We start from the raw sequence: 22,948 nt of genomic DNA on the forward strand, positions 1-22,948 counted from the left end.
GGAAAGGGGGGGGGGGGGGGGTAGGAAGTGAAGTGGGCTGGGCAGGAACCGCAAAGAAGAGGGAGTCATTACCCATCTCAGATAGATTACACTGGACTGAATAACACTCCATCAAAATAGGAAAACACCCAACTGGCAGCTGTGCTGTTACTGTAGTAATCTGGAATCTGCCCAGAAGGTGGTGGTGGAGTGTATGAGCGGTCAGATATGAGCTGAAGGTGGGGTGACCAAATCCCAACTAACCAGATGTGGGACAAAGTAAGTGTCAAGAATGTACAGTCGGGGGGAAGATTGGATATTGTAGGCCTACTGGAAATATCTCAGGCAATTTGCAGTAAAGCAGGAACAACTGAAATTTATTTGGATCCCAGCACATAAGGAGTGGAGGGTAATGAACTGGCAGATACGTATGCAAAAGATGCAACTAATAAGACAGAAGTAAATATGGTAGTAAGTTATAGTAAGGCAGAAGTTAAAAGTATAGTCAAAGGAGAAATGAAAAAGAAATGGCAGGAGGAGTGGAATAAAGAAACTAAAGGTAGGCATTATTACAATATCCAAAAGACAGTAGGAAAAATTAGAGACATGAGCAGAACTAAAAAAAGATGAAGATATCATATCAAGGATGAGATTTGGGCACACTGGGCTTAACAGTACACTTAAGATCATGGGAAAGCATGAGACTGGTATGTGTGAATATTGCAATAGGCAGGAAACAGTAGAACATGTAATGATTGATTGTCCATACTACCAACAGGAAAGACAGATCCTCAACAACAGATTGGAGAGCAATCGTATCAAGCTGGAGTTAAAATAAATATTGCAGTTGAATTCGGGCAATGTGGGGTATAGAGGGATATATTTTCATTTTTAGAGGAAACTGGACTAAGTAGAAGAATATAGTCAGGATAGTGTAGTTTTAGAAGACCATTCTGATCCACATTCCATTTCAGAAGGTGGCGGTAATGCACCATAAGTTGTTTGCCAACCGCCATAAAACACCAGTAGAAGAAGAAGAAGAATCAGAAGAATCAGAAGAAGAAGAAGAAGAAGAAGAAGAAGAAGAAGAAGAAGAAGAAGAAGAAGAAGAAGAAGAAGAAGAAGAAGAAGAAGAAGATGATGATTGCGGAAGCGACTCGCTAGCTTGTTTTAAACCAAAACAGTGGAGATGTTTCAGTTTTAAATGCCTAACGAGCGACACACTTCCTAAGCTATCGAGCTGCTCCTCTTACCTGCTCTCCCTCTGGGCCTGTCGGGCGACTTGGAACCAAACTGTTGATCGATCATAATGGAGGTAAATGTCAACACCGAGGAATTAGCTTTAGCTAAGCTGCCAGAACTTGTTAAGCAAGTTGTTAGCTAGTTAGCTGTTAAATGCATTAGTGTTAGCATAGATATAATAGATGGGTCGCCGCAGACTCCGCCAATTTCTAACAAATGGTAGCAGCAAGTCTCCTAAATTGTCACATGACTTCAATAGACTAAGTGGCCGTGGAAAACCATTTGCAAAATGAGTTGAAGTTGGGTCGTCTTGCTTGAAATCCAATCGTCTTTGGTGTTAGTGGTGCTCCTTGGCTTGAACTGCTAGCTGCTAACCTAGTTACAGTAGTTGTACTCGTATTTAGCTTGTATTGGGATGGGACGGTGAATACAGTATGCTGCCCTGTGCTGTTTAGTTTGCATGGGGAGAGAGCGTCAGGCCAAACGTCATTCACAAACATTGTAGTTTAATGTTGCCATGTTTATGGACAGCGGTACATACCTTATATAACATGATTTAAGACTTTTTGTAAATGACGAGGGTCTTCTAGTAAATTCGGCATACAGTTAAACCACAAAACAACACTTTCAATCAAATCTCACCTTTTAGAATTGGTTGAAGGAAGGATCATGGGGAGCATAGCCTAGTTGTTTAGCCATAACATTGTCTCCATCCATACAACAGTCAATAGCAATTAGCTAAGAGAAGCTACCATGCCTGGAGTGAGAAGGGTCTGGCTTCCATCAAAGACCTATACATAGATGGTCATTTTGCACCCTTTGAACTACTGAAGAGGAAGTTTAAGCTGCCTGGCACAAACTTGCTCAGATTCCTGCCGATCAGAAATTATGTTTGATCCAAGATTCGCAACTTTGAAGCGCTCCCAAATGAACATGCTTTTTTTATGTTTTGCTGAGCCCTCCTCACTCCAAGCATCTCATCTCTAGGTTTGTATGTCTGTTTGATAATTGCATCATGGCCTCTACTGAGAGGACCAGAGAGGAGTGGCAGGGGGAACTTGGTATTGATTTATCTGACATTATATGGGAAAGGAGTTTGTCTGTGATTCAACTCTGCTTAGTTAATAGCAGACACCACCTGATCCAATTTAAAGTCGCTCACCGTCTTCACTACTCCAAGCATAAATTAAACAAGATCTTCCCTTCTGTCTCGCCACTGTGTGACAGGTGTCAGGTTTCGGAGGGCACACTATCTCATGCCTTTTGGTTCTGCCCCTTACTAACGGCATTCTGGGCCAAAATATTTGATTGGTACTCTAAAGTCTAATTTATACTAACTGCGGAGTGTCCGGTTTTCGCGGAGCGGAGGCTCTGTGCGGCGAGCGCGGCACTCCGCACAGGCTCTGCGGAGGGACTGCACGGAGCTCCGCGCTCCTCTCAAAAAATGTAACTCCGCAGAGCACACCGCAAGCTCGTGCAGTCAATTCCGAGGCTATGATTGGCTAATGTTGGCTATGGTTTGTATAGGGAAGAAGCCTCCACAAACTGACCAAGTGACCGGCGAAATCAGTGCAAAATGAACGGGTTTGAGCATCGCCACATGAGGGAGCAACATGATCCTTTTCTCAGTCATGAAGGAGCCCATTTTAGAGTGAATAGCCTACAATTTACTACGTCAATAAAAACAAACTGAAAATAGCCTACAATTGCACTAGGATTGATTATTCGCCGATATAAATCAGGATCACACACGGAAGAACATTCTCGCTAAAAACACAACGGGAGCCTGGAGGGGGATTCTCCGCTCTCTGCAGACACTGCACTCCTACCGTATTTACCATAAAAGGATGTGCCTCTGCGGAGAGAACGGTCTTGCCGTGAACACTGCGGACACCGGACACTCCGCAGTCAGTATAAATTTGCTTTAAGGTGTACAAAAGAATCCTTCAGCCGGAGGCAGAACTCGCCATCTTCGGTTGCTCCGAGTCCTCTCTGAACTTCCCTACAGCTGTGCAACAGTCTGACGCAGGGGACAACTTTTGCCAAAAAACTAATTCTGCAGGAATTGAAATCCCCCTCTTCACCTTCTTTAGAATTTTGGTTGACGGACATGACCTCTGTCATACGGATGGAGAAACTTAGGTTCCTGAGTACCAACTCACTTAAAAAATTCTCAACTATTTGGGACCCGTTTTTAAGGTACCTTGATGAGGTTAGGGGCGACGGGTGACTTGCGTGGCTGGTTTTTCATGGACCCCTTGCATGTGTTCCCACGCACAGTGTCCTTTACAAGCACATACGCACCTTGTGGAGCTGGTGGCACCATGTTGCAATATTGAGCATCGATAATATGTACAGTATGTGTGTATATATTATTTATTCATTTTTTCCTGTGACTGAGCTTGTTTTGTTTGTGTATTGTTAAAAAAAAATCTGAAAATAAAGCAATTGGCTAAAACAAATAATGGATTCTGCCTTGTCAACACCATGATCGAAGAAGCTACTTTGTGTTATTTGTTGACAACCTGTGCCCTAATTGATAAGCCATATCGTTTACTTTACTGTGGCCTAATGATAAGCAATATTGTTTATTTTGTCCAAAATAGTGCCAGAGACCACTTACTTGTAGAGGTGGTGGTCTCAAGCGCGTCCAAGGCGACACTCGTTGAGGGAGATAAAAGGAAGGGAAATGGAAAAGTAGGAAAGAAGTAATTGCCTACGCGTTTCGGCGCAATGGCCTTCGTCAGGGCAAAAGTTGTGTGCTCAGGTGTGCACGGAACTTGTAGTAGTGGATACTTCCGGTTGGGAAGTGTTTCCGGAATAAGTAAAAAAATATCCAATTCCAAAATAAAGGTATGGAAAAGATTGCGTGAAAAAAAAAAAAATATATATATTTTTGGTAATGGAACAGTGTTTATAAAAATGGTCTATAATCGATCTCTTCATTTAAGCCAGGGAGAGCCATAGCATCAAATTTGAAGATCCAAAAAGTTTCTCTCTGAAGAAGTTTCTTGAGGCGATCCTGCCCTCTTGTGGTCTGCTGTATGTGTTCAATTCCCTCTGCTCTGAGTAAAGTGCCTGGCCATAGGGTAGTCTGTGTTCTTGGATCTGATGGCATATTTATGCTCGCTGATGCGGTCTTTGAATCTACGTTTTGTTCGACCAATATAAAAAAAAACACAAGGGCAGGTAAGACGGTATACAACATGAGTGGTGTTGCAGTTAAATAAATGTCTATGTTGGTAGGTGTGGTTGGTTTTCAAGTCTGTAAATGTTTGGGTACATATGATGTTGTCACAGTGGTTGCAATGGCCACATCTGTAGTTGCCCATCAGTCTTCTGAGCCATGACTGTTTTTGTTCACCCGGCAGGTAGCTGTGGACAAGTTTGTCTCTGAGGGAGGGAGCTCTTCTGTAGGAAATGATGGGAGGGGTGGGAAACAGCTGTCTGAGTGTGCTGTCACAGGTGATGATGTTCCAATTGGATCTTATTATTTGGTTGATGTGAGGGGCCTGGGTGCTGTATGTTGTGGTGAAGAAAGTCTGGTTCACATTCTCCTTGGTTGTTCTGGTGCCATGTAGTAATGTGTCTCTGTTTAAGGTGGTAGCTGACACATGCTTTTGAAACATGGTGGGGTTTGTAGTTGCGTTCAATAAAACGCTCTGCCATGTTGTGAGACTGTATAGTAAAATCTTGATCTTGATCACATATCCTCCTAAGTCTTAAGAACTGGCCCTGTGGGATGTTTTTCTTGAGATGGGGAGGGTGGAAGCTGTCTGCATGTAGAATGGTGTTACGGTCTGTAGGTTTTTTTGTAGATGGTGGTGTGCAGCTGTTGGTCTTCTCCCCTGAAAATAGTAAGGTCCAGGAAGTTAATCTATTCTTTTGAGTATTCGAGGGACAGTCTGATGTTGTTGTTGATGGAGTTCATGTATTTGTGGAAGTCTAGTAGATCAGACTCACTCACAAGACCAAGACACCTCGGATACAAACAAACAAACAGACAGACGAACAGACACACATACGACAGAGCACGCCAGCTCCTCTAGTTTTCAATTGTTTACTTTGTGTTTTAATTGTTGACAACATGTGGCCTAATGATGAGCCATATCATTTACTTTGTGTGTTTTTTGACATGTTTGTTGACATGTGGCCTAATGATAAGCCATATGATTTCATGGCATTTCCTTTCCTGCCACAGGACCCTGGTGGCAGTGGAGCAGAGTCTGTGGCTACACCCCCAGCAGGTGCACCAAAGTCAAAGGTACTGCACATAGGGATGTCGACCGATAACCGTTTAACTGATAATCAACTGTTTCAACATTAACCGATAATACTATCAGTTAAATGGTTGAAAAGTGTTGCATGTGCCCTTTAACACGTGGGTGGGCGGTGCAAATGCAAGTAAAATTGTGGGGGAGTGCCTGATAATCTTGTTGTTGTTTACCTCCGGATGGGTCTCACTCTCTCTCCCTCCCAGTCTTCATCATGCACACCCACGCACGGCATACGCGTGCACTGAATGTTTCAATGTACCATCTTCAATGACTAAAAAGCTGTTATATTAAGGTGAAAAAGTTACTGATTGGGGCTTTAAATGAGACCTGAAAGACCCATCCACCCCCTTCCCCCAGAGCACAACCGGCTCTGCAACAGGCTGGGGTCTCCCCGTATAGGTAATTTTAAAGGACAATTTTTTACTTTGCACTTTATAATTTGAGATTGTTTTCTGTATTGCTCCATCTTCTACGATTGATGTGACCGCTGCGCTGCATACTTGCACTAAGTCAAATTCCTCGTTTGTAATCTGATTACTTACTGTGGCTATTAAAGTATATTTGTAATCTAATTACTTTACTGTAGCTATTAAAATATCTTGAATCTGGAATTTTCTGTGCTGTGTCTCATTTTCCTTAGAGATGATCATATGGATAGATGTATATTCATAGTATCCCCAATGATGTCCCATGCCAGGGTTTTTCCTGGCTCAAAATGAGGCAGATGTGGTACTAGATGGTGCTAGAGCCCGACCGATATGATAGGTGGCCCGTGGCCAACATTACAAAACCTGTTATTTTCCTTCCAAGTTGGCCGTGCGGTGATGTAACAGAATACCATGTATTGCTATTAACATGCATGTTCCTATTTCTCCTACATGAAACTCCCAGCTGGACACACTGTCCAAAGAGGACCTCATCAAGTTTGCCAAGAAACAGATAGCTGCCATGCAGAAAATGAAAGGGAAGTGTACAGGTAGGTAGAAACTATCCCTGTGTGTGTGTGTGTGTGTGTGTGTGTGTGTGTGTGTGTGTGTGTGTGTGTGTGCGTCATTATGTTTGTATATACTGTATGACATTCTCTTTTTTGTTAGGTCTGGAGAAGGAAGTTGAATCCTTCAAACAGCAATCAAAAAACTGTAACAGCAATTCAGATGACGCTATATTGATCCAGGTCTGTATGATCGAGGGCAACGCCTCTTAAGTGTACTGTACTGTATTCCTCAGTCAACATCCTTGTCATACAGTATAGATGGTGAACAAAGTGTGTGTATGCAGTGGTGTAGTGCAGGGGATACATGGGTGTATGCCTGTACGGTGTATATACCGACATATTTTTATGCCTCTGCCGGCAATAGCCAGGCCGGAGGCATTATGGATCCGGGTTGTCCGTACGTACGTCCGTCCGATGTTTGTTAAGGTGATATCTGAGGAACGCCTTGACGGAATTTAATCAAATTTGCCTCAAACATCGACTTAGGCCTTGGCCACACTGATCCGTGGTGTCTGTCCGTGTGCGTTCATTTCTCTGTTCACTTCCATTCATTTTCAATGACAACTGTCCGACTGTCCGTGGAGCACTCAGAAGCGTACGTATCCAGAAAATTTGCATACGTTTTGATGGACAGAAAGTTGAAGAGGGATGATCTTTTTCTGGACGGACGTATCGGATGGTCGGATGGTCGGATAGTCACTGTCCGTTTAGCCAATCAGAGTCGAGGTCTCGAGAGGAGGCGTTCCGAGATTTGTTTCAACTTTTCAAAGAAGATGGCCGAGGCGATGAACAAGGCTATAAGGGATTCCCCAGCAAAATGAGTAAAATTGTGTGATTTCACTAGGATTTCAGTGACTAGAAGTTAGTCCAAGGGGAGAATGTAGTGCATATACTTCTCTCCAGTTATCTGCACATGATCTACATTATATTATACTCGCGCTGTTCATGTCATTTGCATCGAGTCACATTTCCAAGGAGCTGCACGCAGGCTGCGCAGGCAGGCTCGCCGGCCGCGGAGCAGCCCCGGCGCTTTCGGCGAGGGGTTTGACGTAGACTCAGTTCTCATCGGACAGACATCTGTCCGTTCGATAATTCTGTCCATTTTCTGATGGATCAGTGTGGCCAAGGCCTTAGACTCAAGGATGATCTGATTAGATTTTGGTGGTCAAAGGTCAAGGTCACTGTGACCTCTCGAACGCCATTTTCAAGCTTGTTAGCGCGAAATCTCAGGAATGCCTTGACGGAATTTCATCAAATTTGCCTCAAACATCGACTTGGACTCAAGGATGAACTGATTCGATTTTGGTGGTCGAAGGTCAAGGTCACTGTGACCTCTCAAATGCCATTTTCAAGCTTGTTAACGTGATATCTCAGGAATGCCTTGACGGAGTTTCATCAAATTTGCCTCAAACATCGACTTGGACTCAAGGATGAACTGATTAGATTTTCATGGTCAAAGGTCAAGGTCACTGTGACCTCACGAATGCCATTCCCAAGTTCGTTAAAGCGATATCTCAAGAACGGCTTGATGGAATTTCTTCCAATTTGGCTCAAACGTCGACTTTGTCGCAAGGATGAATGGATTACATTTTGGTGGTCAAAGGTCAAGGTCGCTGTGACCTCTCCAACGCCATTTTCAAGCTTGTTAACGCCATATCTCAGGAATGCCTTGACGAAATTTCTTCCAATTTGCCTCAAATGGCGATTTGGACTCAAGAATTAACTAATGGCGGAGGCATAAATCCGCGGTGCGGTCGTTCTAGTTAAGACTGCTTTGCGTATACCACCAGGAAGCGTCGCGTTACGACCACGAGGCAGCTCGCGGAGCATGTCGTAGCCTGTCTAGTGAACGCCTGTGTCCGCCGGACTCACCACAGTCTAGCCCCTTTCACCACAGAGTGCCAACACAGTCGTGCCCCTTTCACCACAGAGTGACAACACAGTCTCTAGCCCCTTTCACCACAGAGTGACAAAACCGTCTAGCCCCTTTCACCACAGAGTGACTGCACAGTCGTGAAAAGGGCTAGCCGCAAGTGGCCCTCCCCTCTGCTCCGCTAATAATACGTGCTGACAGTCTATAGAGAGCCAAAGTGAACGTCACTTCCTGTTTCAGCACTGTACCAGAGATTTTCATCCGCCATTTTTTTCCCCACAGACATTTCATAAAATGCTTATAAAAATAGTTTTACTTGTTCAAACCAAACGGTTCAGATATATTTAGAAACAGGAGAGACCGCATAACATTTCAATCTGACCAAAACATAAAAGAATTGCGGATTTAAAGAAAATATTTTTTCTGTTTATTTTTATTTAAGTTTTGGTCTGAGTGAAATGTTCTATGGTCTCTCCCAATTCTAAATATAGCTGAACCATTTGGTTTGACCAAGTAAAACTATTTTTCTAAGCATTTTACGAACTGTCTATGGGAAAATAAATGGCGGATGAAAATCTCTGGTACAGTGCTGAAGCAGGAAGTGACGTTCACTTTGGCTCTCTATTTTTGACACTTCCCTCTTCGAGTTGTGTCAAGCAGGCTACAGCACAGAGCAGCTCGAGCTAGGCAGGAATTCACGCCCGGGGAATAAAATAATCCTGTCAATTTTCTAAATAAAACCTGTTACTGTATGTCATGGGACCAACTGTCACACATTGAGGGGGGACCAATTTATCAGCAGGGCACCACAAGAGCCTGCTTTCAATATAATATTATGCATCTCTGAATTACTTGAATGCTTCCATTATTTTGGCAGCTACTTAGGTTCCAATGAACTTAGTATGTTTGAAATTTGTGTCAATTAACTACTTTAGTCATGTTCAGGTTATAGTAGCCTAATAGTTCCCATTGTTAGATTTTTAGCCTACAATATAATTCTAAACCTACAGTTTAATTCTGTAATTGTGTGTGTGTGTGTGTGTGTGTGTGTGTGTGTGTGTGTGTGTGTGTGTGTGTGTGTGTGTGTGTGTGTGTGTGTCAGGAGCTGAGTGAGAGGATGGATGCTTTGCTACTGGAGAAGGCAGAGACTCAGCAGAGGCTTGTTTTGTCTCGTAAAGATCTGGAGAGGACAAAGCAGCAGGCCAAGGTGAGAATGCAAATACCACACATTGTATTTATTTGTGTAAAACTGCTTAAAGTGCCAGCTTCACAGACATATAGTATATATTGGACTGCACTTCCATTTTCATGATTTTGTCTTTTAGATATCTTCTTTTTATCTTCTGAAGATTGATATGACCGCTACGCTGCATAGTTACAAATAGACAAATTCCTTGTATGTAATCTTTACATATTGTGGCAATAAAAGTGATTCTGATCTCAGAAGATAATCTATTATTATACAAGATTACCCTTAATTTCACTACAATACAAAATAGAGTTCTCAGTTTCAGGGCTCAGGCTGACAATTTATGCTAATTTGTCGGGTTGGGCTGTGCAAAAAAGAAAAGGGGGAAACAAGTATTTACAGTAGGGTTAGGTTGATACCCTTCTTTATTCTCTCTGACTCTCATGCACACATGTATGCATACATGGAGCCTACAGTTCTCAGTTTCAGCCTCAGCCCGACGAGACCCGGCCCAGCCTGACGGGTTCGAGCTAACAATTTCTGCTAATTAGTCGACTTGGGTCAGGCTCGGGCTTCAACTTACTAGGGTCGGGTCGGGTTTGAAATTTCGGCCCCGTTGAGAACTCTAATACAAAGTCTTTAAATTGCACCAAGTTCTCACAACATCTATTTCACTCTGATTATGAGCAGGATGACCTGGCTATGCTGCAAGGAGAGTTGGAGTGTGTGATAGAAGACCAGCAAAGGAAGATCAAGAACCTAGAGAGCAGCATTGAGGATTCCAACAGCAAACACCAGGAGGAGATGGCTCACTTCCAGAAACGACTGAAAGACCAAGAACAGAGGGACAGGGAGAGCGAGAGGGTGCGCCAAGCTGAACATACTGCCGCAAAAGACAGTTTGGAGGAAGTGCGATGTTGCTTGGAAGCTCAGCTGGAGAGCCTTCGAGCCGAGCTGGAAGGGATCCAGAAACAACAATCCCAGGTAGGGGTGGGCCCTAGGTATGGCCCTAAAATAATATCACAATATTTCAGGGTATTTCTGCGATAACAATATTCTTAACGATATGACAAAATGCTGAAAAATATTTTATTATTAATTTCAAGAACATACAATTCCAAGTGTTAGCACCTTTCAACCATGCTTGTTGTTGCTGTGCGCACGTCACACTGTTACGCAGTGTGTGACATCATTACATCAACAAATCAGAATATTGCCATTATCATAATATCACAATATGAAGTTTTGACAATATGATAATGCCCTGATATATAGATAACGATACAATATGGCACTCCCCTAATCTCAGGTGGTGGGCGAGCTGCAGGAGAGCCACCAGAGGGTGCTGACTCAGGCCCAGCAGGAGGTGGAGAACTTGAGGGAGGAGCTGGCTCAGAGGAGCCTGCAGCACGAGGAGGAGATGAGAGCTCTGGAGGAGGACTCTGAGATGGAGAGGGAACGTCTCCTCCTGCTCCATGATGAGCTGAGTGAGCAGCTGGCTCTCAAAGGTACAGGCCTCCACTTTAAACTTCTTAAATGTGATTTTGACAGGTCTTAAAAATTGTTTGGATTATGAAGTTGACATTACTTTTTATGCCTCCGCCGGCGATAGCCAGGCCGGAGGCATTATGGATCCGCGTTGTCCGTACGTCCGTCCGATGTTCGTTAACGCGATATCTGAGGAACGCCTCGATGGAATTTCATCAGATTTGCCTCAAACATGGACTTAAACTGGTTTTATGCTTACGCGAAATCGCCAGCGCCGAGGGTTGCCGCAGCTGGCCGTCCTATCGGCGCATCTCAGGCGAAGGGGGGCGTGCAGCTCCTCGAAAATGTGACTCTGCAGCGGCAACGTGGATGTGACGTGACCAGCACCTGTGATTTGGCCGTTGCCTTGGACCGCGCACATATCCGCTGACGTACTTGTTGTGAGGAATGAGGAAATGCAATTTCCTCATTTAACAGTGCTTGTCCCTCATCTAGCAAAGCCTTCTGCAGGCTCACCGAAATGAGTTTTGAAATGGAGGGACAATAAAATGTCTCCCCACCGACATGATTGCAAGTTCTTGGTAAACAACACGATAACGTCATATGTAATGGACACGAGTGTACCACAAACCACCTAGAGTTTTGGAGGTGTACCGCAGCCAACGCGCCGAGTTACGTTCGAGTATGCACAGTCTTGCTGTCGCCGCTAGTCGGCGACAAGGCTCCACTGACAGAACCCTGTCAGCGCCTTTAGACTCAAGGAGGATCTGATTAGATTTTGGTGGTCAAAGGTCAAGGTCACTGTGACCTCTTGAATGCCATTTTCAAGCTTGTCAACGCGATATCTCAGGAATGCCTTTACAGAATTTCATCAAATTTGCCTCAAACATCGCCTTGGACTCAAGCATGAACTGATTAGATTTTGGTGGTCAAAGGTCAAAGGCCAAGGTCACTGTGACCTCTCAAACGCCATTTTTAAGCTTGTTAATGCGATATTTTTTCCAATTTGCCTCAAATGGCGATTTGGACTCAAGAATGAACTAATAGCCGAGGCATAAATCCGCGGTGCGGTCCTTCTAGTATAAAGTTGCGTTTAACTTCAGTCTCGATTTTAAATGTGCTTTGAGGGAAAATGTGTATTGATCATGCTCTAACAAAACTACAAAATAAAACTAACATGGAACCAATAACCACTAATGCAAACTGTGCAGCCTGGTCAGAATTGATCAGTGCACTCCCAGCTAGTGTGTCACCATGTCTGTTAAAGGAGAATTCTGCTTTTTATGCCTCCGCCGGCGATAGCCAGGCCGGAGGCATTATGGATCCGAGTTGACGGTACAAGGGTTCAGAACATGAGCCATATCTGCTACAGTGAAAGCCAGTTACTGTGTCACTGTGTTACTGTGGCAGCGGTTGCCAACCTCTTCCAACTCATGGCCCACTTGAAAATCTCAAAAATGTTTGCAGCCCACATCTGACCGTAAAAACAGTATGGAGGCCAAATAATCCGTTCACGATCAGCACCACAAAGAAACTAAAAGTGAGCGGCTGTCTGCAATAGGCTAATTAACAAATAATTTATTACAAATTAAATAACGGTATTATTCAACTATGGAAAATGCATTCCCATACACAATTATACACAATTATAATAATAATAATCACGAAAATCGTGATGCTTTGCAAATTATTTGGTGGCCCACTTGCAATACTTTCATGGCGCACCAATAACTAGCATAGCAAGCCAAATGTCTAGCCAGCACACTTAACACGTTAATTGCCAACAACGAGTTGAGTCGTCAAACACAATCCAGCTGTTCACTGCCAACGACGAGTTGAGTCGTCAAAAAAAATATATATATTTTTTTTGACGGTGCTACGTGGATCAATGCCCCCCGCGTCTCCTATGGAGATATTGGAAGTATTGAATGTGTATAATCTATTTTACCGACCAGCTAGGTGGCGACGGTCCTCTCCCGACAGAGATAAAGTCAACCAAAAGCAGCCGCCTCCCGCGGCTGCTTCCTCCAAGGAAGGAAATCAAGGAAATGGCTTGGCGATTTTACAGTCAGAAACGAACGAGCCTCATTCTCATACTGTAGGCGGGGACGCTTTCGCGCTGCTGCGGTGGGGGGTTCCAGAAATGGACTGGGTGCGCAGCATAAAGCCTAGAGTCGCACGGGGCTTCATCGGGGCTCTCAAACCCAAGAGACGAGTGAGACCTATCCACACTCGCTGCCAGGGAGGCAGGCTGCTCAAACTCGCTTCCAGGGAGGGACGCTGCTCAAACTCCCAGCAGCAGAGCACTCACTTGTGACAAACGCAGGCTGAAAGCCACTAGACACGCCCACGGAGGGAGGAGTTGAAGGAGAGGGCGTTCGGAACTATATTGTTTGGATGTCTGATCTCTCACTGATGCCAAAAATAAATGGTTAAAGTGACTGTTCTGGCTGTTTGATTGAATTTCACAAAACTGCGATTATCTCAGCTTGCTGTCTCAGACGCTAAAACCATGCTGTACTCAACGGCTAATATCTACATAACTACTAACTCTACAAACTAACTCTTTTAGACAGAGAAAGCACACATTCTATTAGTACTTTTGTGAACTTTGTGTTGACAAACTCCAAGCAGAAAAGAATCCTCGGCTCTTGTAAAATGAGCCAGAATCCTCAAAAAAACGGCTTGGCAAAAGCTACCTACAGCAAAAAAAAAACGGCTGGCAGTCAATGTGTTAAAGGGATATGCCAACATTTTGGGAGATTCGCCTATTTGCCTATTTTATCGTCACTGTGCGATAAAGACTGGTACAGCCCTCACTGCTACTTAGCTAGCGCTACAATGAATGGTACAACTGCCTACTCCCGTTCAGTCGCCCAAAATACACATTGCAACAGCACCAGGAACACTCACATGTACATGTTGTGACTCGTGTACTCACCACACGATGAAATAATAATCCAAAGTTACTGGAACCGGTTGGAATTTTACCGGTTTTAAGTAAATCCACACACTAATGGACACGCTAATCTAACAAAGATTAACCAAATTAACCAAGAGAAACTGAAGTTACCTCCTTGTTTGCCATGAGGCCATGCGCCTGTGTACAGCACATGCGCTGTGTACCTACATATTACTAATGAACTGTTGAAATGTTACAAGACTCTCTGTAGGCAGACTAGCTAAATAAAGTGTTACCTTATTTTTTTTACCTAATCTTTATTTTTATTTTTCCAGAGAGCTACCTGCAGGATGTGCAAGAGGAGGATGAGGAGCCTGTCCGAGGTTCAGGGATTGCCAGGATGCTGGAGCTGTCCAGCTGCAGCCAGGGGAACTCCAGCCATGGTGAGGGGGAAGAGATGGAGAGCAGCAAAATGAGAGGTGCCCTGGACGATCTCCAGGCCCATAACACCATGTTACAGGATGAGCTCACCCTGCTGAGAAATGTGAAGGGTGAGCTGGAGGCAGAGCTTGAGAGGGCCAGGGAGGAGTTCCAGGTGGAGAGGGAGGAGCTGGAGTTCAAAATCGATGAGCTGCAGATGACCCGGGAAAGCACCACCACTGACTCTACCACAACCCCGAGCCACATGAACTCTGACCCTGACAGGCAAGAAGTTCCAGGAGACCTCCACCACCAAAGAGAAGCACATAAAGATGGACAGGAGGCTCTCCCATCTAGATCTAAAGAGATGCAGTCAGGAACCAGACCTGTCCAAGACCAGCAGCTCTTGAATACAGAGGAGAAGCAGAAGATAAACCAGGACTCCCAGGAGCTGAGGGCACAGTGTGAGGCCCTGATCAGGGAGAGAGACTCAGCCCTGGCTGAGTACCACCACACGAGGGACATACTGCAAGGTCTGGAGACAGAGCTGGGCCAGAAGACCAGGGACTTTGTCCTTCAGTACCAGGCTATGAAGGAGCAAGGAGCCAGCGCTCTACAAGACCTCCAAGACAAGATCCAAGAACTCAGCCAGGAGAGGGATAGAGTAGTGGAGATGATCAGGGAGGATTCAGAGGAGAAAAATGGGCTGATTGTTAATTTACAAGACTTGAAGCTGAAACTTGAAGGCTCCTTGGGTGAGATCCAGGCTGCGGAGGATCTGAAAGTGAAACTCCAAGCCTCTGTAGCGGAACAAACAACTTTTGCTTGTGAACTAAAGGAGTCAGTAGATGAGCTAACCAGGCAGAATGAGGAGATCCTTTCCCAGCTCCAAATGAAGGAGAACATGGCTCAAGAGCTCAAGGAGATAGTGGACACCCTGACCACAGATCGAGACCAAAAGCAATCCCTGCTGCATCTCCGAGAAGAGGAAGTGGAGAAGCTGAATAATGAGAGAGTAACGGAAATCCAGAGACTGCAGGCGGAAAGAGAGACTGAGGTAGAGAGGCTGAGAGAGGAGAAAGAGAGGGAGCTGGAGAGCTTGAGAAAGGAGGCCACTGTAGAACATCTGCAAGAGGAGCATGAAAAGATAGAGAATTGCCTGAAAGAGGAGGTGCGGGGATGGCAGCAGAGAGTTTCCTCTTTAGAGCAGACTGTCAAAGACCTCTCCATGGACAAGGCCCACCTCCAGCACAAACTGGAGGATGCAGCCATCGCGCTTTCCCAGGCCCAGGAAAACGGGGACCTTTTGGAATCCAAGCTGGCTGCTCTTGGGGTTCAGCTGGAGCAAGAGACCTCTGGAAAGCATCACTTAGAAGCCAGATTGAATTCACTAACAGAGGAGGCAAAGCAGGCCCAAGCCACCATCCGAGTTCTTGAGCAAAACCAAGCTGAGGCCCTTAGGAGCTCAATTGAAGACACGCAGGAGCTCCAAGCTCGTGTAGGAGAGCTGGAAAAGGAGAGGACCATATTGAGGAGTAGTCTTGAAGAGGCACAGGGGGCAAAAAAATTGGAGGATGTGGGAGAGGAGCTCCAGGCTCGTATTGAGGATCTGGAGAAGGAGAGGAACATGTTGAGGGACAACCTGGAGGAGGTGCTGAGGGATACCGAAGGGCTGCAGAAAGATCTGGAGGATATGAAGTCAGTCAATGAAAAGGTTAGCGGTGAAAACCAGAAATTACAGGCCAAGATTTCTGTGGCAGCTCTTGAGAAGGAAGAGAGGGAGAAAGGGGAGATGGAGAGAGAAACGGAGAATATGGAAATAGAGAGAAGAGAGCTTGGAGAACAGCTGACAGAGAAGGACTCACTCATAGCTCAGTTGAGGAGCGAGATGGCTGACCTCCAGGTGAGTTGAGCTCATGTGATGTGATGTTTTCGGTTGTTGTGAGAGAAATGCTAATTCACAAGAAAAGTTAATTTGACAGGTAGGGGTGCACGGGTCATAACTGGCCAATAAATGTTCTAAATAGGTCATCAGTGATCGGCCAATCACTGTTTTAGTTGGAAAAGGATAACAGTCAAATGTATTCCTTGAAAAGTATGAGGCAATTTGCAGCACTAAGCATCTCTCGCGATACGTGTGCTCGATTCCTGGGCTCGCCCGCTGCGCAGCCTCGCCCGCCCTGCAGCTCGCTGAGCTGGCCCTGCAGCTTGCATACGCAGCTCGGCCACTGCACGGCCTCGTCCGCCCTGCAGCTCGACCGCTGTGCGGGCTCACTTGCTCTTATGACATCACCGATGACCACTGCGCGTCGCGGCCTCGCCTGCTCTATGACATCTTAATTAGGGCAATCACCTATTTAAAAAATCCGGCTCCATCAGATCACCCACACAGCCCAGGGGCAGAAGCCATCATCTCTTCAGCCCGATGCCATTCCTCTTTGTCTTCCCACTCAAACCAGCAGCACATCTTATAACCACAGCAATGAATGTCATGAATTGCGGTCCCACTCTTGCCAGTAGGCCATCATGATAAGAGTAGGCATAATAATGTCTTACTCTTAAAGGCCGGCTTTCCTGATTTTCAACCATATTTGTGTCATTACAATGTCAGTAGTTGGATTAGATAAGCAGCCTTTACCTCCCCTCACTCAACCCTCCTGGCTGATCTCCCTTATCTCTCACATATTTAGTACACCGCTCTGACGCGTTTTACGTCACGACCGCGTCAGAGCGGTGTACCACACTTGCGGAAGATGAGCAGCTTTAAACTACAACTGTTGTGTGGGTGTGCCGCCATGGTTCCGCCTCTAGAGGTCCTCCACGCCCCTTCACAGCTCCTGAACCAAAACAATTGGCAGCCATCTTTTTTCACCGCATAGTCTAGGCTAGCTAACGTTAGCTCCCCTAGCTCCTTGCAAAGAACCATGGCCATATCTCGGGAACGGAAGCAGGCATTGGAAAGCTCGTCAAATTTTACATCTAGTAGAAGGTGCGTTGAAGTTACGAAATCAACGATGGGGGCGCTGAGCAATGTACCCTTTTTTACATGAAATAGTTACAACATCAGATGCTTATAACTCCTAGGAAAATGGCTTAAACTGCATGAAACTTTGTGCGTGAAGACATCTCCCGACATATATACTTCGGTTTAAAATTGGTGCAATTTAGAGGCAAAAAAAAAAAGTAGCTATGCTATTGTTAGCTATCCAAGAAAAATGCCTTCTTCTTCTTCTTCTACTATTGTTTTATGGCGATGCCTTCTTCTTCTTCTTCTTTGAGTTTTATGGCGGTTGACAAACATATATATGTGCATTACCGCCACCTACTGGAGATTGATATCAGCCAAATGCCTGAGGGGTGGGCGTGGACTTAGAAAACCACGAGCCCAGTGCATTGTGCGAAGTGGAGGATTTCTGCACCTTGCACCCGCCCCTCCCCCCCCACCCCACCCCACCCCACAGAGTGTATTTTCTTTGATTTATCAGGCTATGAACAACCGATTCGAAAAATTTAAACGGATTCCAACTCCATAGGTGCGTTACATTTAATAAATCTTCATATTCACCAAGGTAAAGCCATCCTTTAATTCCACTATAGGAAAAAATGCGTGCACATATCAATTATCGGCCAACAGAGTTGGAAAATATCGGCATATTGGGGAAAAATCCACTATCGTGCAGCCCTACTTTCATGCGCTACCAGTGGCAGTGGGTGAGGAAGCACCTCAGTCATCAAACACACACTAATATATATAATGACTGAGACAGCTATGTCATGCAGCAATAAGAGCAATCTATTATACACAATGCTAGATTGGAACTGGAAGTATGCCATTCACGCTCATTGTGCACTTTTACATGAGGAGAAAGTCTGGTTAAACTGCATATAATTTTAATCAGAGCTCGGATAGGTGATCAGTCACATGATCATCACACTATTTAAAAAATCATCATCATCAATCGAAATTGGCCCCAGAAAACCTGATAGGTGCATCCCTACGCAAGTCTTGAAATGCCAATTCCCACTCTGCCAGGAATAAAATAATAATAATAATAATTAGGGAATCACTGACTGCTTATAGTCTTTGGGGAGGAATTATTTGACAAATGGTTACATTTATAGATGATTATAGGCACACACACTGGCTGTTGGCAGCTTCCTTTTACTAAATGTAAAGGTAGTGTTGTTTGCCTTCAAGAACCTGTAACAGTTGACCGGTAATTTGTGTACCCAATGAGTTCTGCTGACTGCCTTCGCTGTCTCATTTTCTGTCTGCTAACTGCCTTCTCTCTCATTTTCTGCTCTTTCTCTGTTTCTCCTAGGAATCTGCTCCCTCTGAGGAAAATGTCGGCAGTCAGTTCACAGAGAAAATCGGTATGGACTTTGCTTAATCACTTGTCTCTGTTAATGAGGAAGCCCAGTGGGAGAAACAAATTGAACACTTGAACAGCAAGTCATTTTTACTAAATGTATTGACCTAATTTAAAGATGAGCCAGATTTAGAGCATGTTGTTGCTATTTATCTTATTAGTGCACATCCACCCCATGGACAGTCCAACCCCCGCCCGCCCGCACGCACACACACACACACACACACACACACACACACACACGCGCGCGCGTGCACACTGCACTCCGTCAGGTCCCCCTAAGCACACTCCCCAAGTTTGAAGTCGATCCAACAAACGGTTCTCGAGATACGCGCAGCCTAGGAATCGACCGTGCATAGCGCATAAAGTTACTCTTTGTCCAGTTAATTGTGTATCCAGACAGCTTACCGAAGGAGGTGATTAATTCTAGGCGAGGGGGGATCGATTTCCACTTTTATGACTTTTGAAGCATTTTCAGAAATGTTTTGAAGATTTTCTTGCTGAACACAAACTTCACTGTTTCATAAACTTTGGTTAACCACAGACCTTATTTCATGCATTTAACTGAAATTCACGTACAAAAAAGGGATGCACGATATGGATTTTTAGAGCCCATACAATAACCGATAAATATATGCTTCTCCTGGCCGATAACCGATACGATAAACCGATAATTATTTTCACATTTTTGTATTAAAAAAACAAGTTCTTAACCTGTATTTTATGCACACCTGGGGTAAAAAAATGTAGAAAGAAAGGGCAGATGTAGTGAGCAAAGATGGATGATTTAATATTCCATAGCTCTGACCTAAGCAAATCTGACATCACTATTGTGAACACAACAACACTTCTGATATAATATGATTGTTTTAGTAAAGTGTATCACTCAATAGTCAATACAAAAAATAATGCCTTTTATAGAACCGAAAGCCTATAGCTGCTTAGTCTGCAGATAAAACACAAAAGGCATAGTAATTTAGACATGGCATGACGTTACTGGCAACATATGAGCTGTCTGAATTTTGCATTGCGGCCAGTTCTATAGTGAGGCATGGAAAGCCTCACTATAAGCCATCATATCTGTGTCGTTTCACTTTTGACTGAAAAATGATGCCTCTAGATTAAAGAAAAGACACTATGTGATGTTGACTTTTATGTAAATGTAAGCATTCGTTTTCCGTATTATTGGTACTGGTAGATCATGACTGCCCTGCAGCTAGCTACGTTAGCTTCACGTTACCTTGCATGTAACGTTAGCGTTACCGTAAATTCCGGACTATAAGCCGCACGTTTTTTCCCGTTTTTTGGGCTTTTTTGGCCCCTGCGGCTTATATAACGGTGCGGCTTATCTATGGATTTTTTCAAAAAAAAAAAAAAAAAATCTCTCTTTTTAGCACTCTTTCTAACTATAAATCCTATATAACTATAATAAGTTTTAATTTCCTCTCTTGCCCTCTTTTCACCACACTGTATGACACTGTATGACACTGTGTGCACTGTAAAAAACAACACAGGTGGTGTTGTGTTATGTTGTTTTGTTGAAATGTTAATAAATGGGAGCTTCCTCAAACAGCCATCTCTTTCCCGACAATCCCCTCTGTGCATGAACCCTTACATATGGTAATTAAACATAAAAAAAAAATACCATTAAAACACCCGCGGCTTATAGTCCGGTGCGGCTTATATAAGAAAAAAATAGTCAACTTTGCAGGTGCGGCTTATACACCGGTGCGGCTTATAGTCGTTGCTTTTGGCGACACAAACCCTGGACGTTTCATTTTGAGTAATGCATGAGGTTCTCTATGGTTTACGCCAGCTCTGGGAGTAAAGTGGAAGTGCTTTAAATGCGGGGATTTTTGTCACAACAAGCTTGTGGACCACTGCCTGCTGAACTACTAGGTAGCCACAACCAGATAGCTAACGTTAGCCACCACAACAGCTAACGTTAACGCCAAACAAATCTGCTCAGCTGACTACACCACTGTATATATATGCTGCCTCCTCCCCACGTTTGGTTTAGCGTAACGCCAGCTCAGACTTTCCCCTAATCTCAGAAACCTTGCGGGACATGTATTGCAAATTGCAATAGTGGTTGTTTTGTTATCATTTGAAACTGTCAACAGCCACGCTGGAGGCGGCCATGTTTCGCCAGCTGCTTGTGACGTCATGAGCACACGACAACAATACTCCACTTTGAATGAAAAACAAAGCCAAGTTGGCGCCGTATTATCGGGGGCTATTTTATCGGCTAAAATGCCATTATTGGAATAATAAATAACAAAGCAAAATGGCAATATCGGCCGATAATTTATCGGTCCGATAAATATCGTGCATCCCTAAAAAATTCCATTGCTTTTTCCCGCTATGAACCAGCAGCGCAGGGACTTCTGGGTAAGCCTACAAAAATATGTCATCCCTGTGCTACCGTATTATATAAGGCCAGCCCGTTTAGGTCACATGGAGATCGCTATGAACCCACAGAACCGCAAATAGACACAAGCAATAGAAAATCGATTTTTAGAAAATGTTTTCTTGAGGACCCTAAAAATCCTGAATCAAGTGTTTTTAATGCAGAACAACTAATTTTGAAGCTGTAAAAATGAATTTGTCATGTTTGACTGTGGCTCGAATCACTATGTTGAAATCAAAACTAACTGGAAAAGCAGCCGAGAGCAGAGTCAGATTTCTTCCATCTGTCGATACTGTCTTTCTATTGGTTGTCCAAAACCACAAGATCCATAGCCAAACAAATGCATTCTATTGGCTGCCCTGGCTCCTTTACACTCTATGCAAGGAGGAAAATATGGTGAATGAATGAGAGGCAGGAGACCGGGGTGATGTAATATAAAACAACAACAAAAATAAATAAACAAAAACAAAAAAACGTCACACAACCTGCAGTACCTCCACGGCCCACACTTTGGGAATCACTGGTTTAGGAGAATGCTGTAACTGTATTTCCCTGGAAAACCTTTGAGTGAACTTATCCAAACAGGGTTCCCACAGTCATGGAAAACATGGAAAAGTCATGGAATTTCAAAATATCTTTTTCCAGGCCAGGATTTTATATTAATATGGAAAATTAATGTTTTATTTCAATAGCTCCGTGGGCCGCAATTGGCCCCCGGGCCGGACTTTGGGCATGATTTAATGTGATGCAGTGAAAGCACTCAAATCCAATATAAACAGGTGTGTCCTTTTGTCCAGACAATTTGGTTCACCTGTTAATTGAGACTAGATTATAAATGCTGGATGATGTCATATGTAACTTGTGTTCCCTGCAGCTCTCCTGCAGAAAGAAAGCAGAGAGAAGGACGAGAGGATGAACAAGATCAAGGCAGTCGCTGTGAAAGCCAAAAAGGAGTTGGCCGCCAGTAAGAAAGAGGTACAGAAGAACACGGGGACTTCGCTTAGTTATAATCCAATACTTAATGTTATGGCCCAGGTCTTGGGTCTGGATCAATGTTACAATACAATGTTAGAATTCACAAGCATGTCTTAGAGGGCTTCACAGAGGATATGTCTAGCTAAATTTAGCTGATAACTAATTAGCAATTAGCAAATAAGATGGTTGAACAATCTGATGTTAGAGAGAGACAGAGGGACGGGGAGAAAGTGGGGGAGGAGAGAGCAGGGATTCAAGGGAGGTGGAGGGGGCGAAGAGGAGAGAGAGCAGAACAGACAGGGTATACTGGGGCTGGGCGATACGGTCACGAATAGTCACAGGGGTCAGTTTTGAAACATATTAACACGTTCACTGCCATTGACGAGTTATCTCGGCTTACAGAATCCAACGGTTCACTGCCAATGACGAGTTATCTCGGCTTAACACCTTGAGTGCCATGGACGAGATATCTCGTCTTACATAATCCACCCGTTGAGTGCCAAAGACGAGATATCTCGTCTTACATAAACATTTTTTTTTTTTGACGGTGGGACATCAATCAACCCCTTTTACGTCTTCTATATCAATATTGGAGGAAGAGAATGTGTATAATCTATTTTACCGACCACTAAGTGGCGACAGTTCTCTCCAGACAGAGAAAGCCACAGCCACGGGTCCGCTGGAAAGCCAGTCTAATTTTTAAGGAAATAGCTGGGCGAAAACTCTTTCGATTTCACACACACACACACACACACACACACACACACACACACACACACACACACACACACACGCACGCGCGCACACACACACTCGAGTACCTTTGCGC

At 44.3% G+C, this 22,948-nt stretch overlaps 1 protein-coding gene across 2 annotated transcripts in view; it reads left to right on the top strand.

The window, feature by feature from the left end:
* The first annotated feature begins 1,126 nt into the window (after window positions 1–1,126).
* The window catches only part of gcc2 (GRIP and coiled-coil domain containing 2), a 68,923-nt gene continuing 47,101 nt past the window's right edge, over window positions 1,127–22,948 (top strand). The window contains exons 1-10 of one of the 2 annotated variants that reach the window (XM_083638432.1): window positions 1,127–1,294; window positions 5,423–5,485; window positions 6,390–6,474; window positions 6,593–6,672; window positions 9,468–9,572; window positions 10,245–10,538; window positions 10,864–11,062; window positions 14,280–16,267; window positions 18,687–18,738; window positions 22,019–22,119. In XM_083638432.1, coding sequence (XP_083494558.1) covers window positions 1,289–1,294; window positions 5,423–5,485; window positions 6,390–6,474; window positions 6,593–6,672; window positions 9,468–9,572; window positions 10,245–10,538; window positions 10,864–11,062; window positions 14,280–16,267; window positions 18,687–18,738; window positions 22,019–22,119 — 2,973 coding nt within the window. In that variant the 5' untranslated portion in view covers window positions 1,127–1,288. Of the gene's footprint in view, window positions 1,295–5,422; window positions 5,486–5,787; window positions 5,898–6,389; window positions 6,475–6,592; window positions 6,673–9,467; window positions 9,573–10,244; window positions 10,539–10,863; window positions 11,063–14,279; window positions 16,268–18,686; window positions 18,739–22,018; window positions 22,120–22,948 lie in introns of those variants that run through there. The other variant, XM_083638433.1, reaches the window with a different exon arrangement.

This window comes from Poromitra crassiceps (assembly GCF_964638095.1).
Source record: "Poromitra crassiceps genome assembly, chromosome: 6".
Lineage (NCBI taxonomy): Eukaryota > Metazoa > Chordata > Actinopteri > Beryciformes > Melamphaidae > Poromitra > Poromitra crassiceps.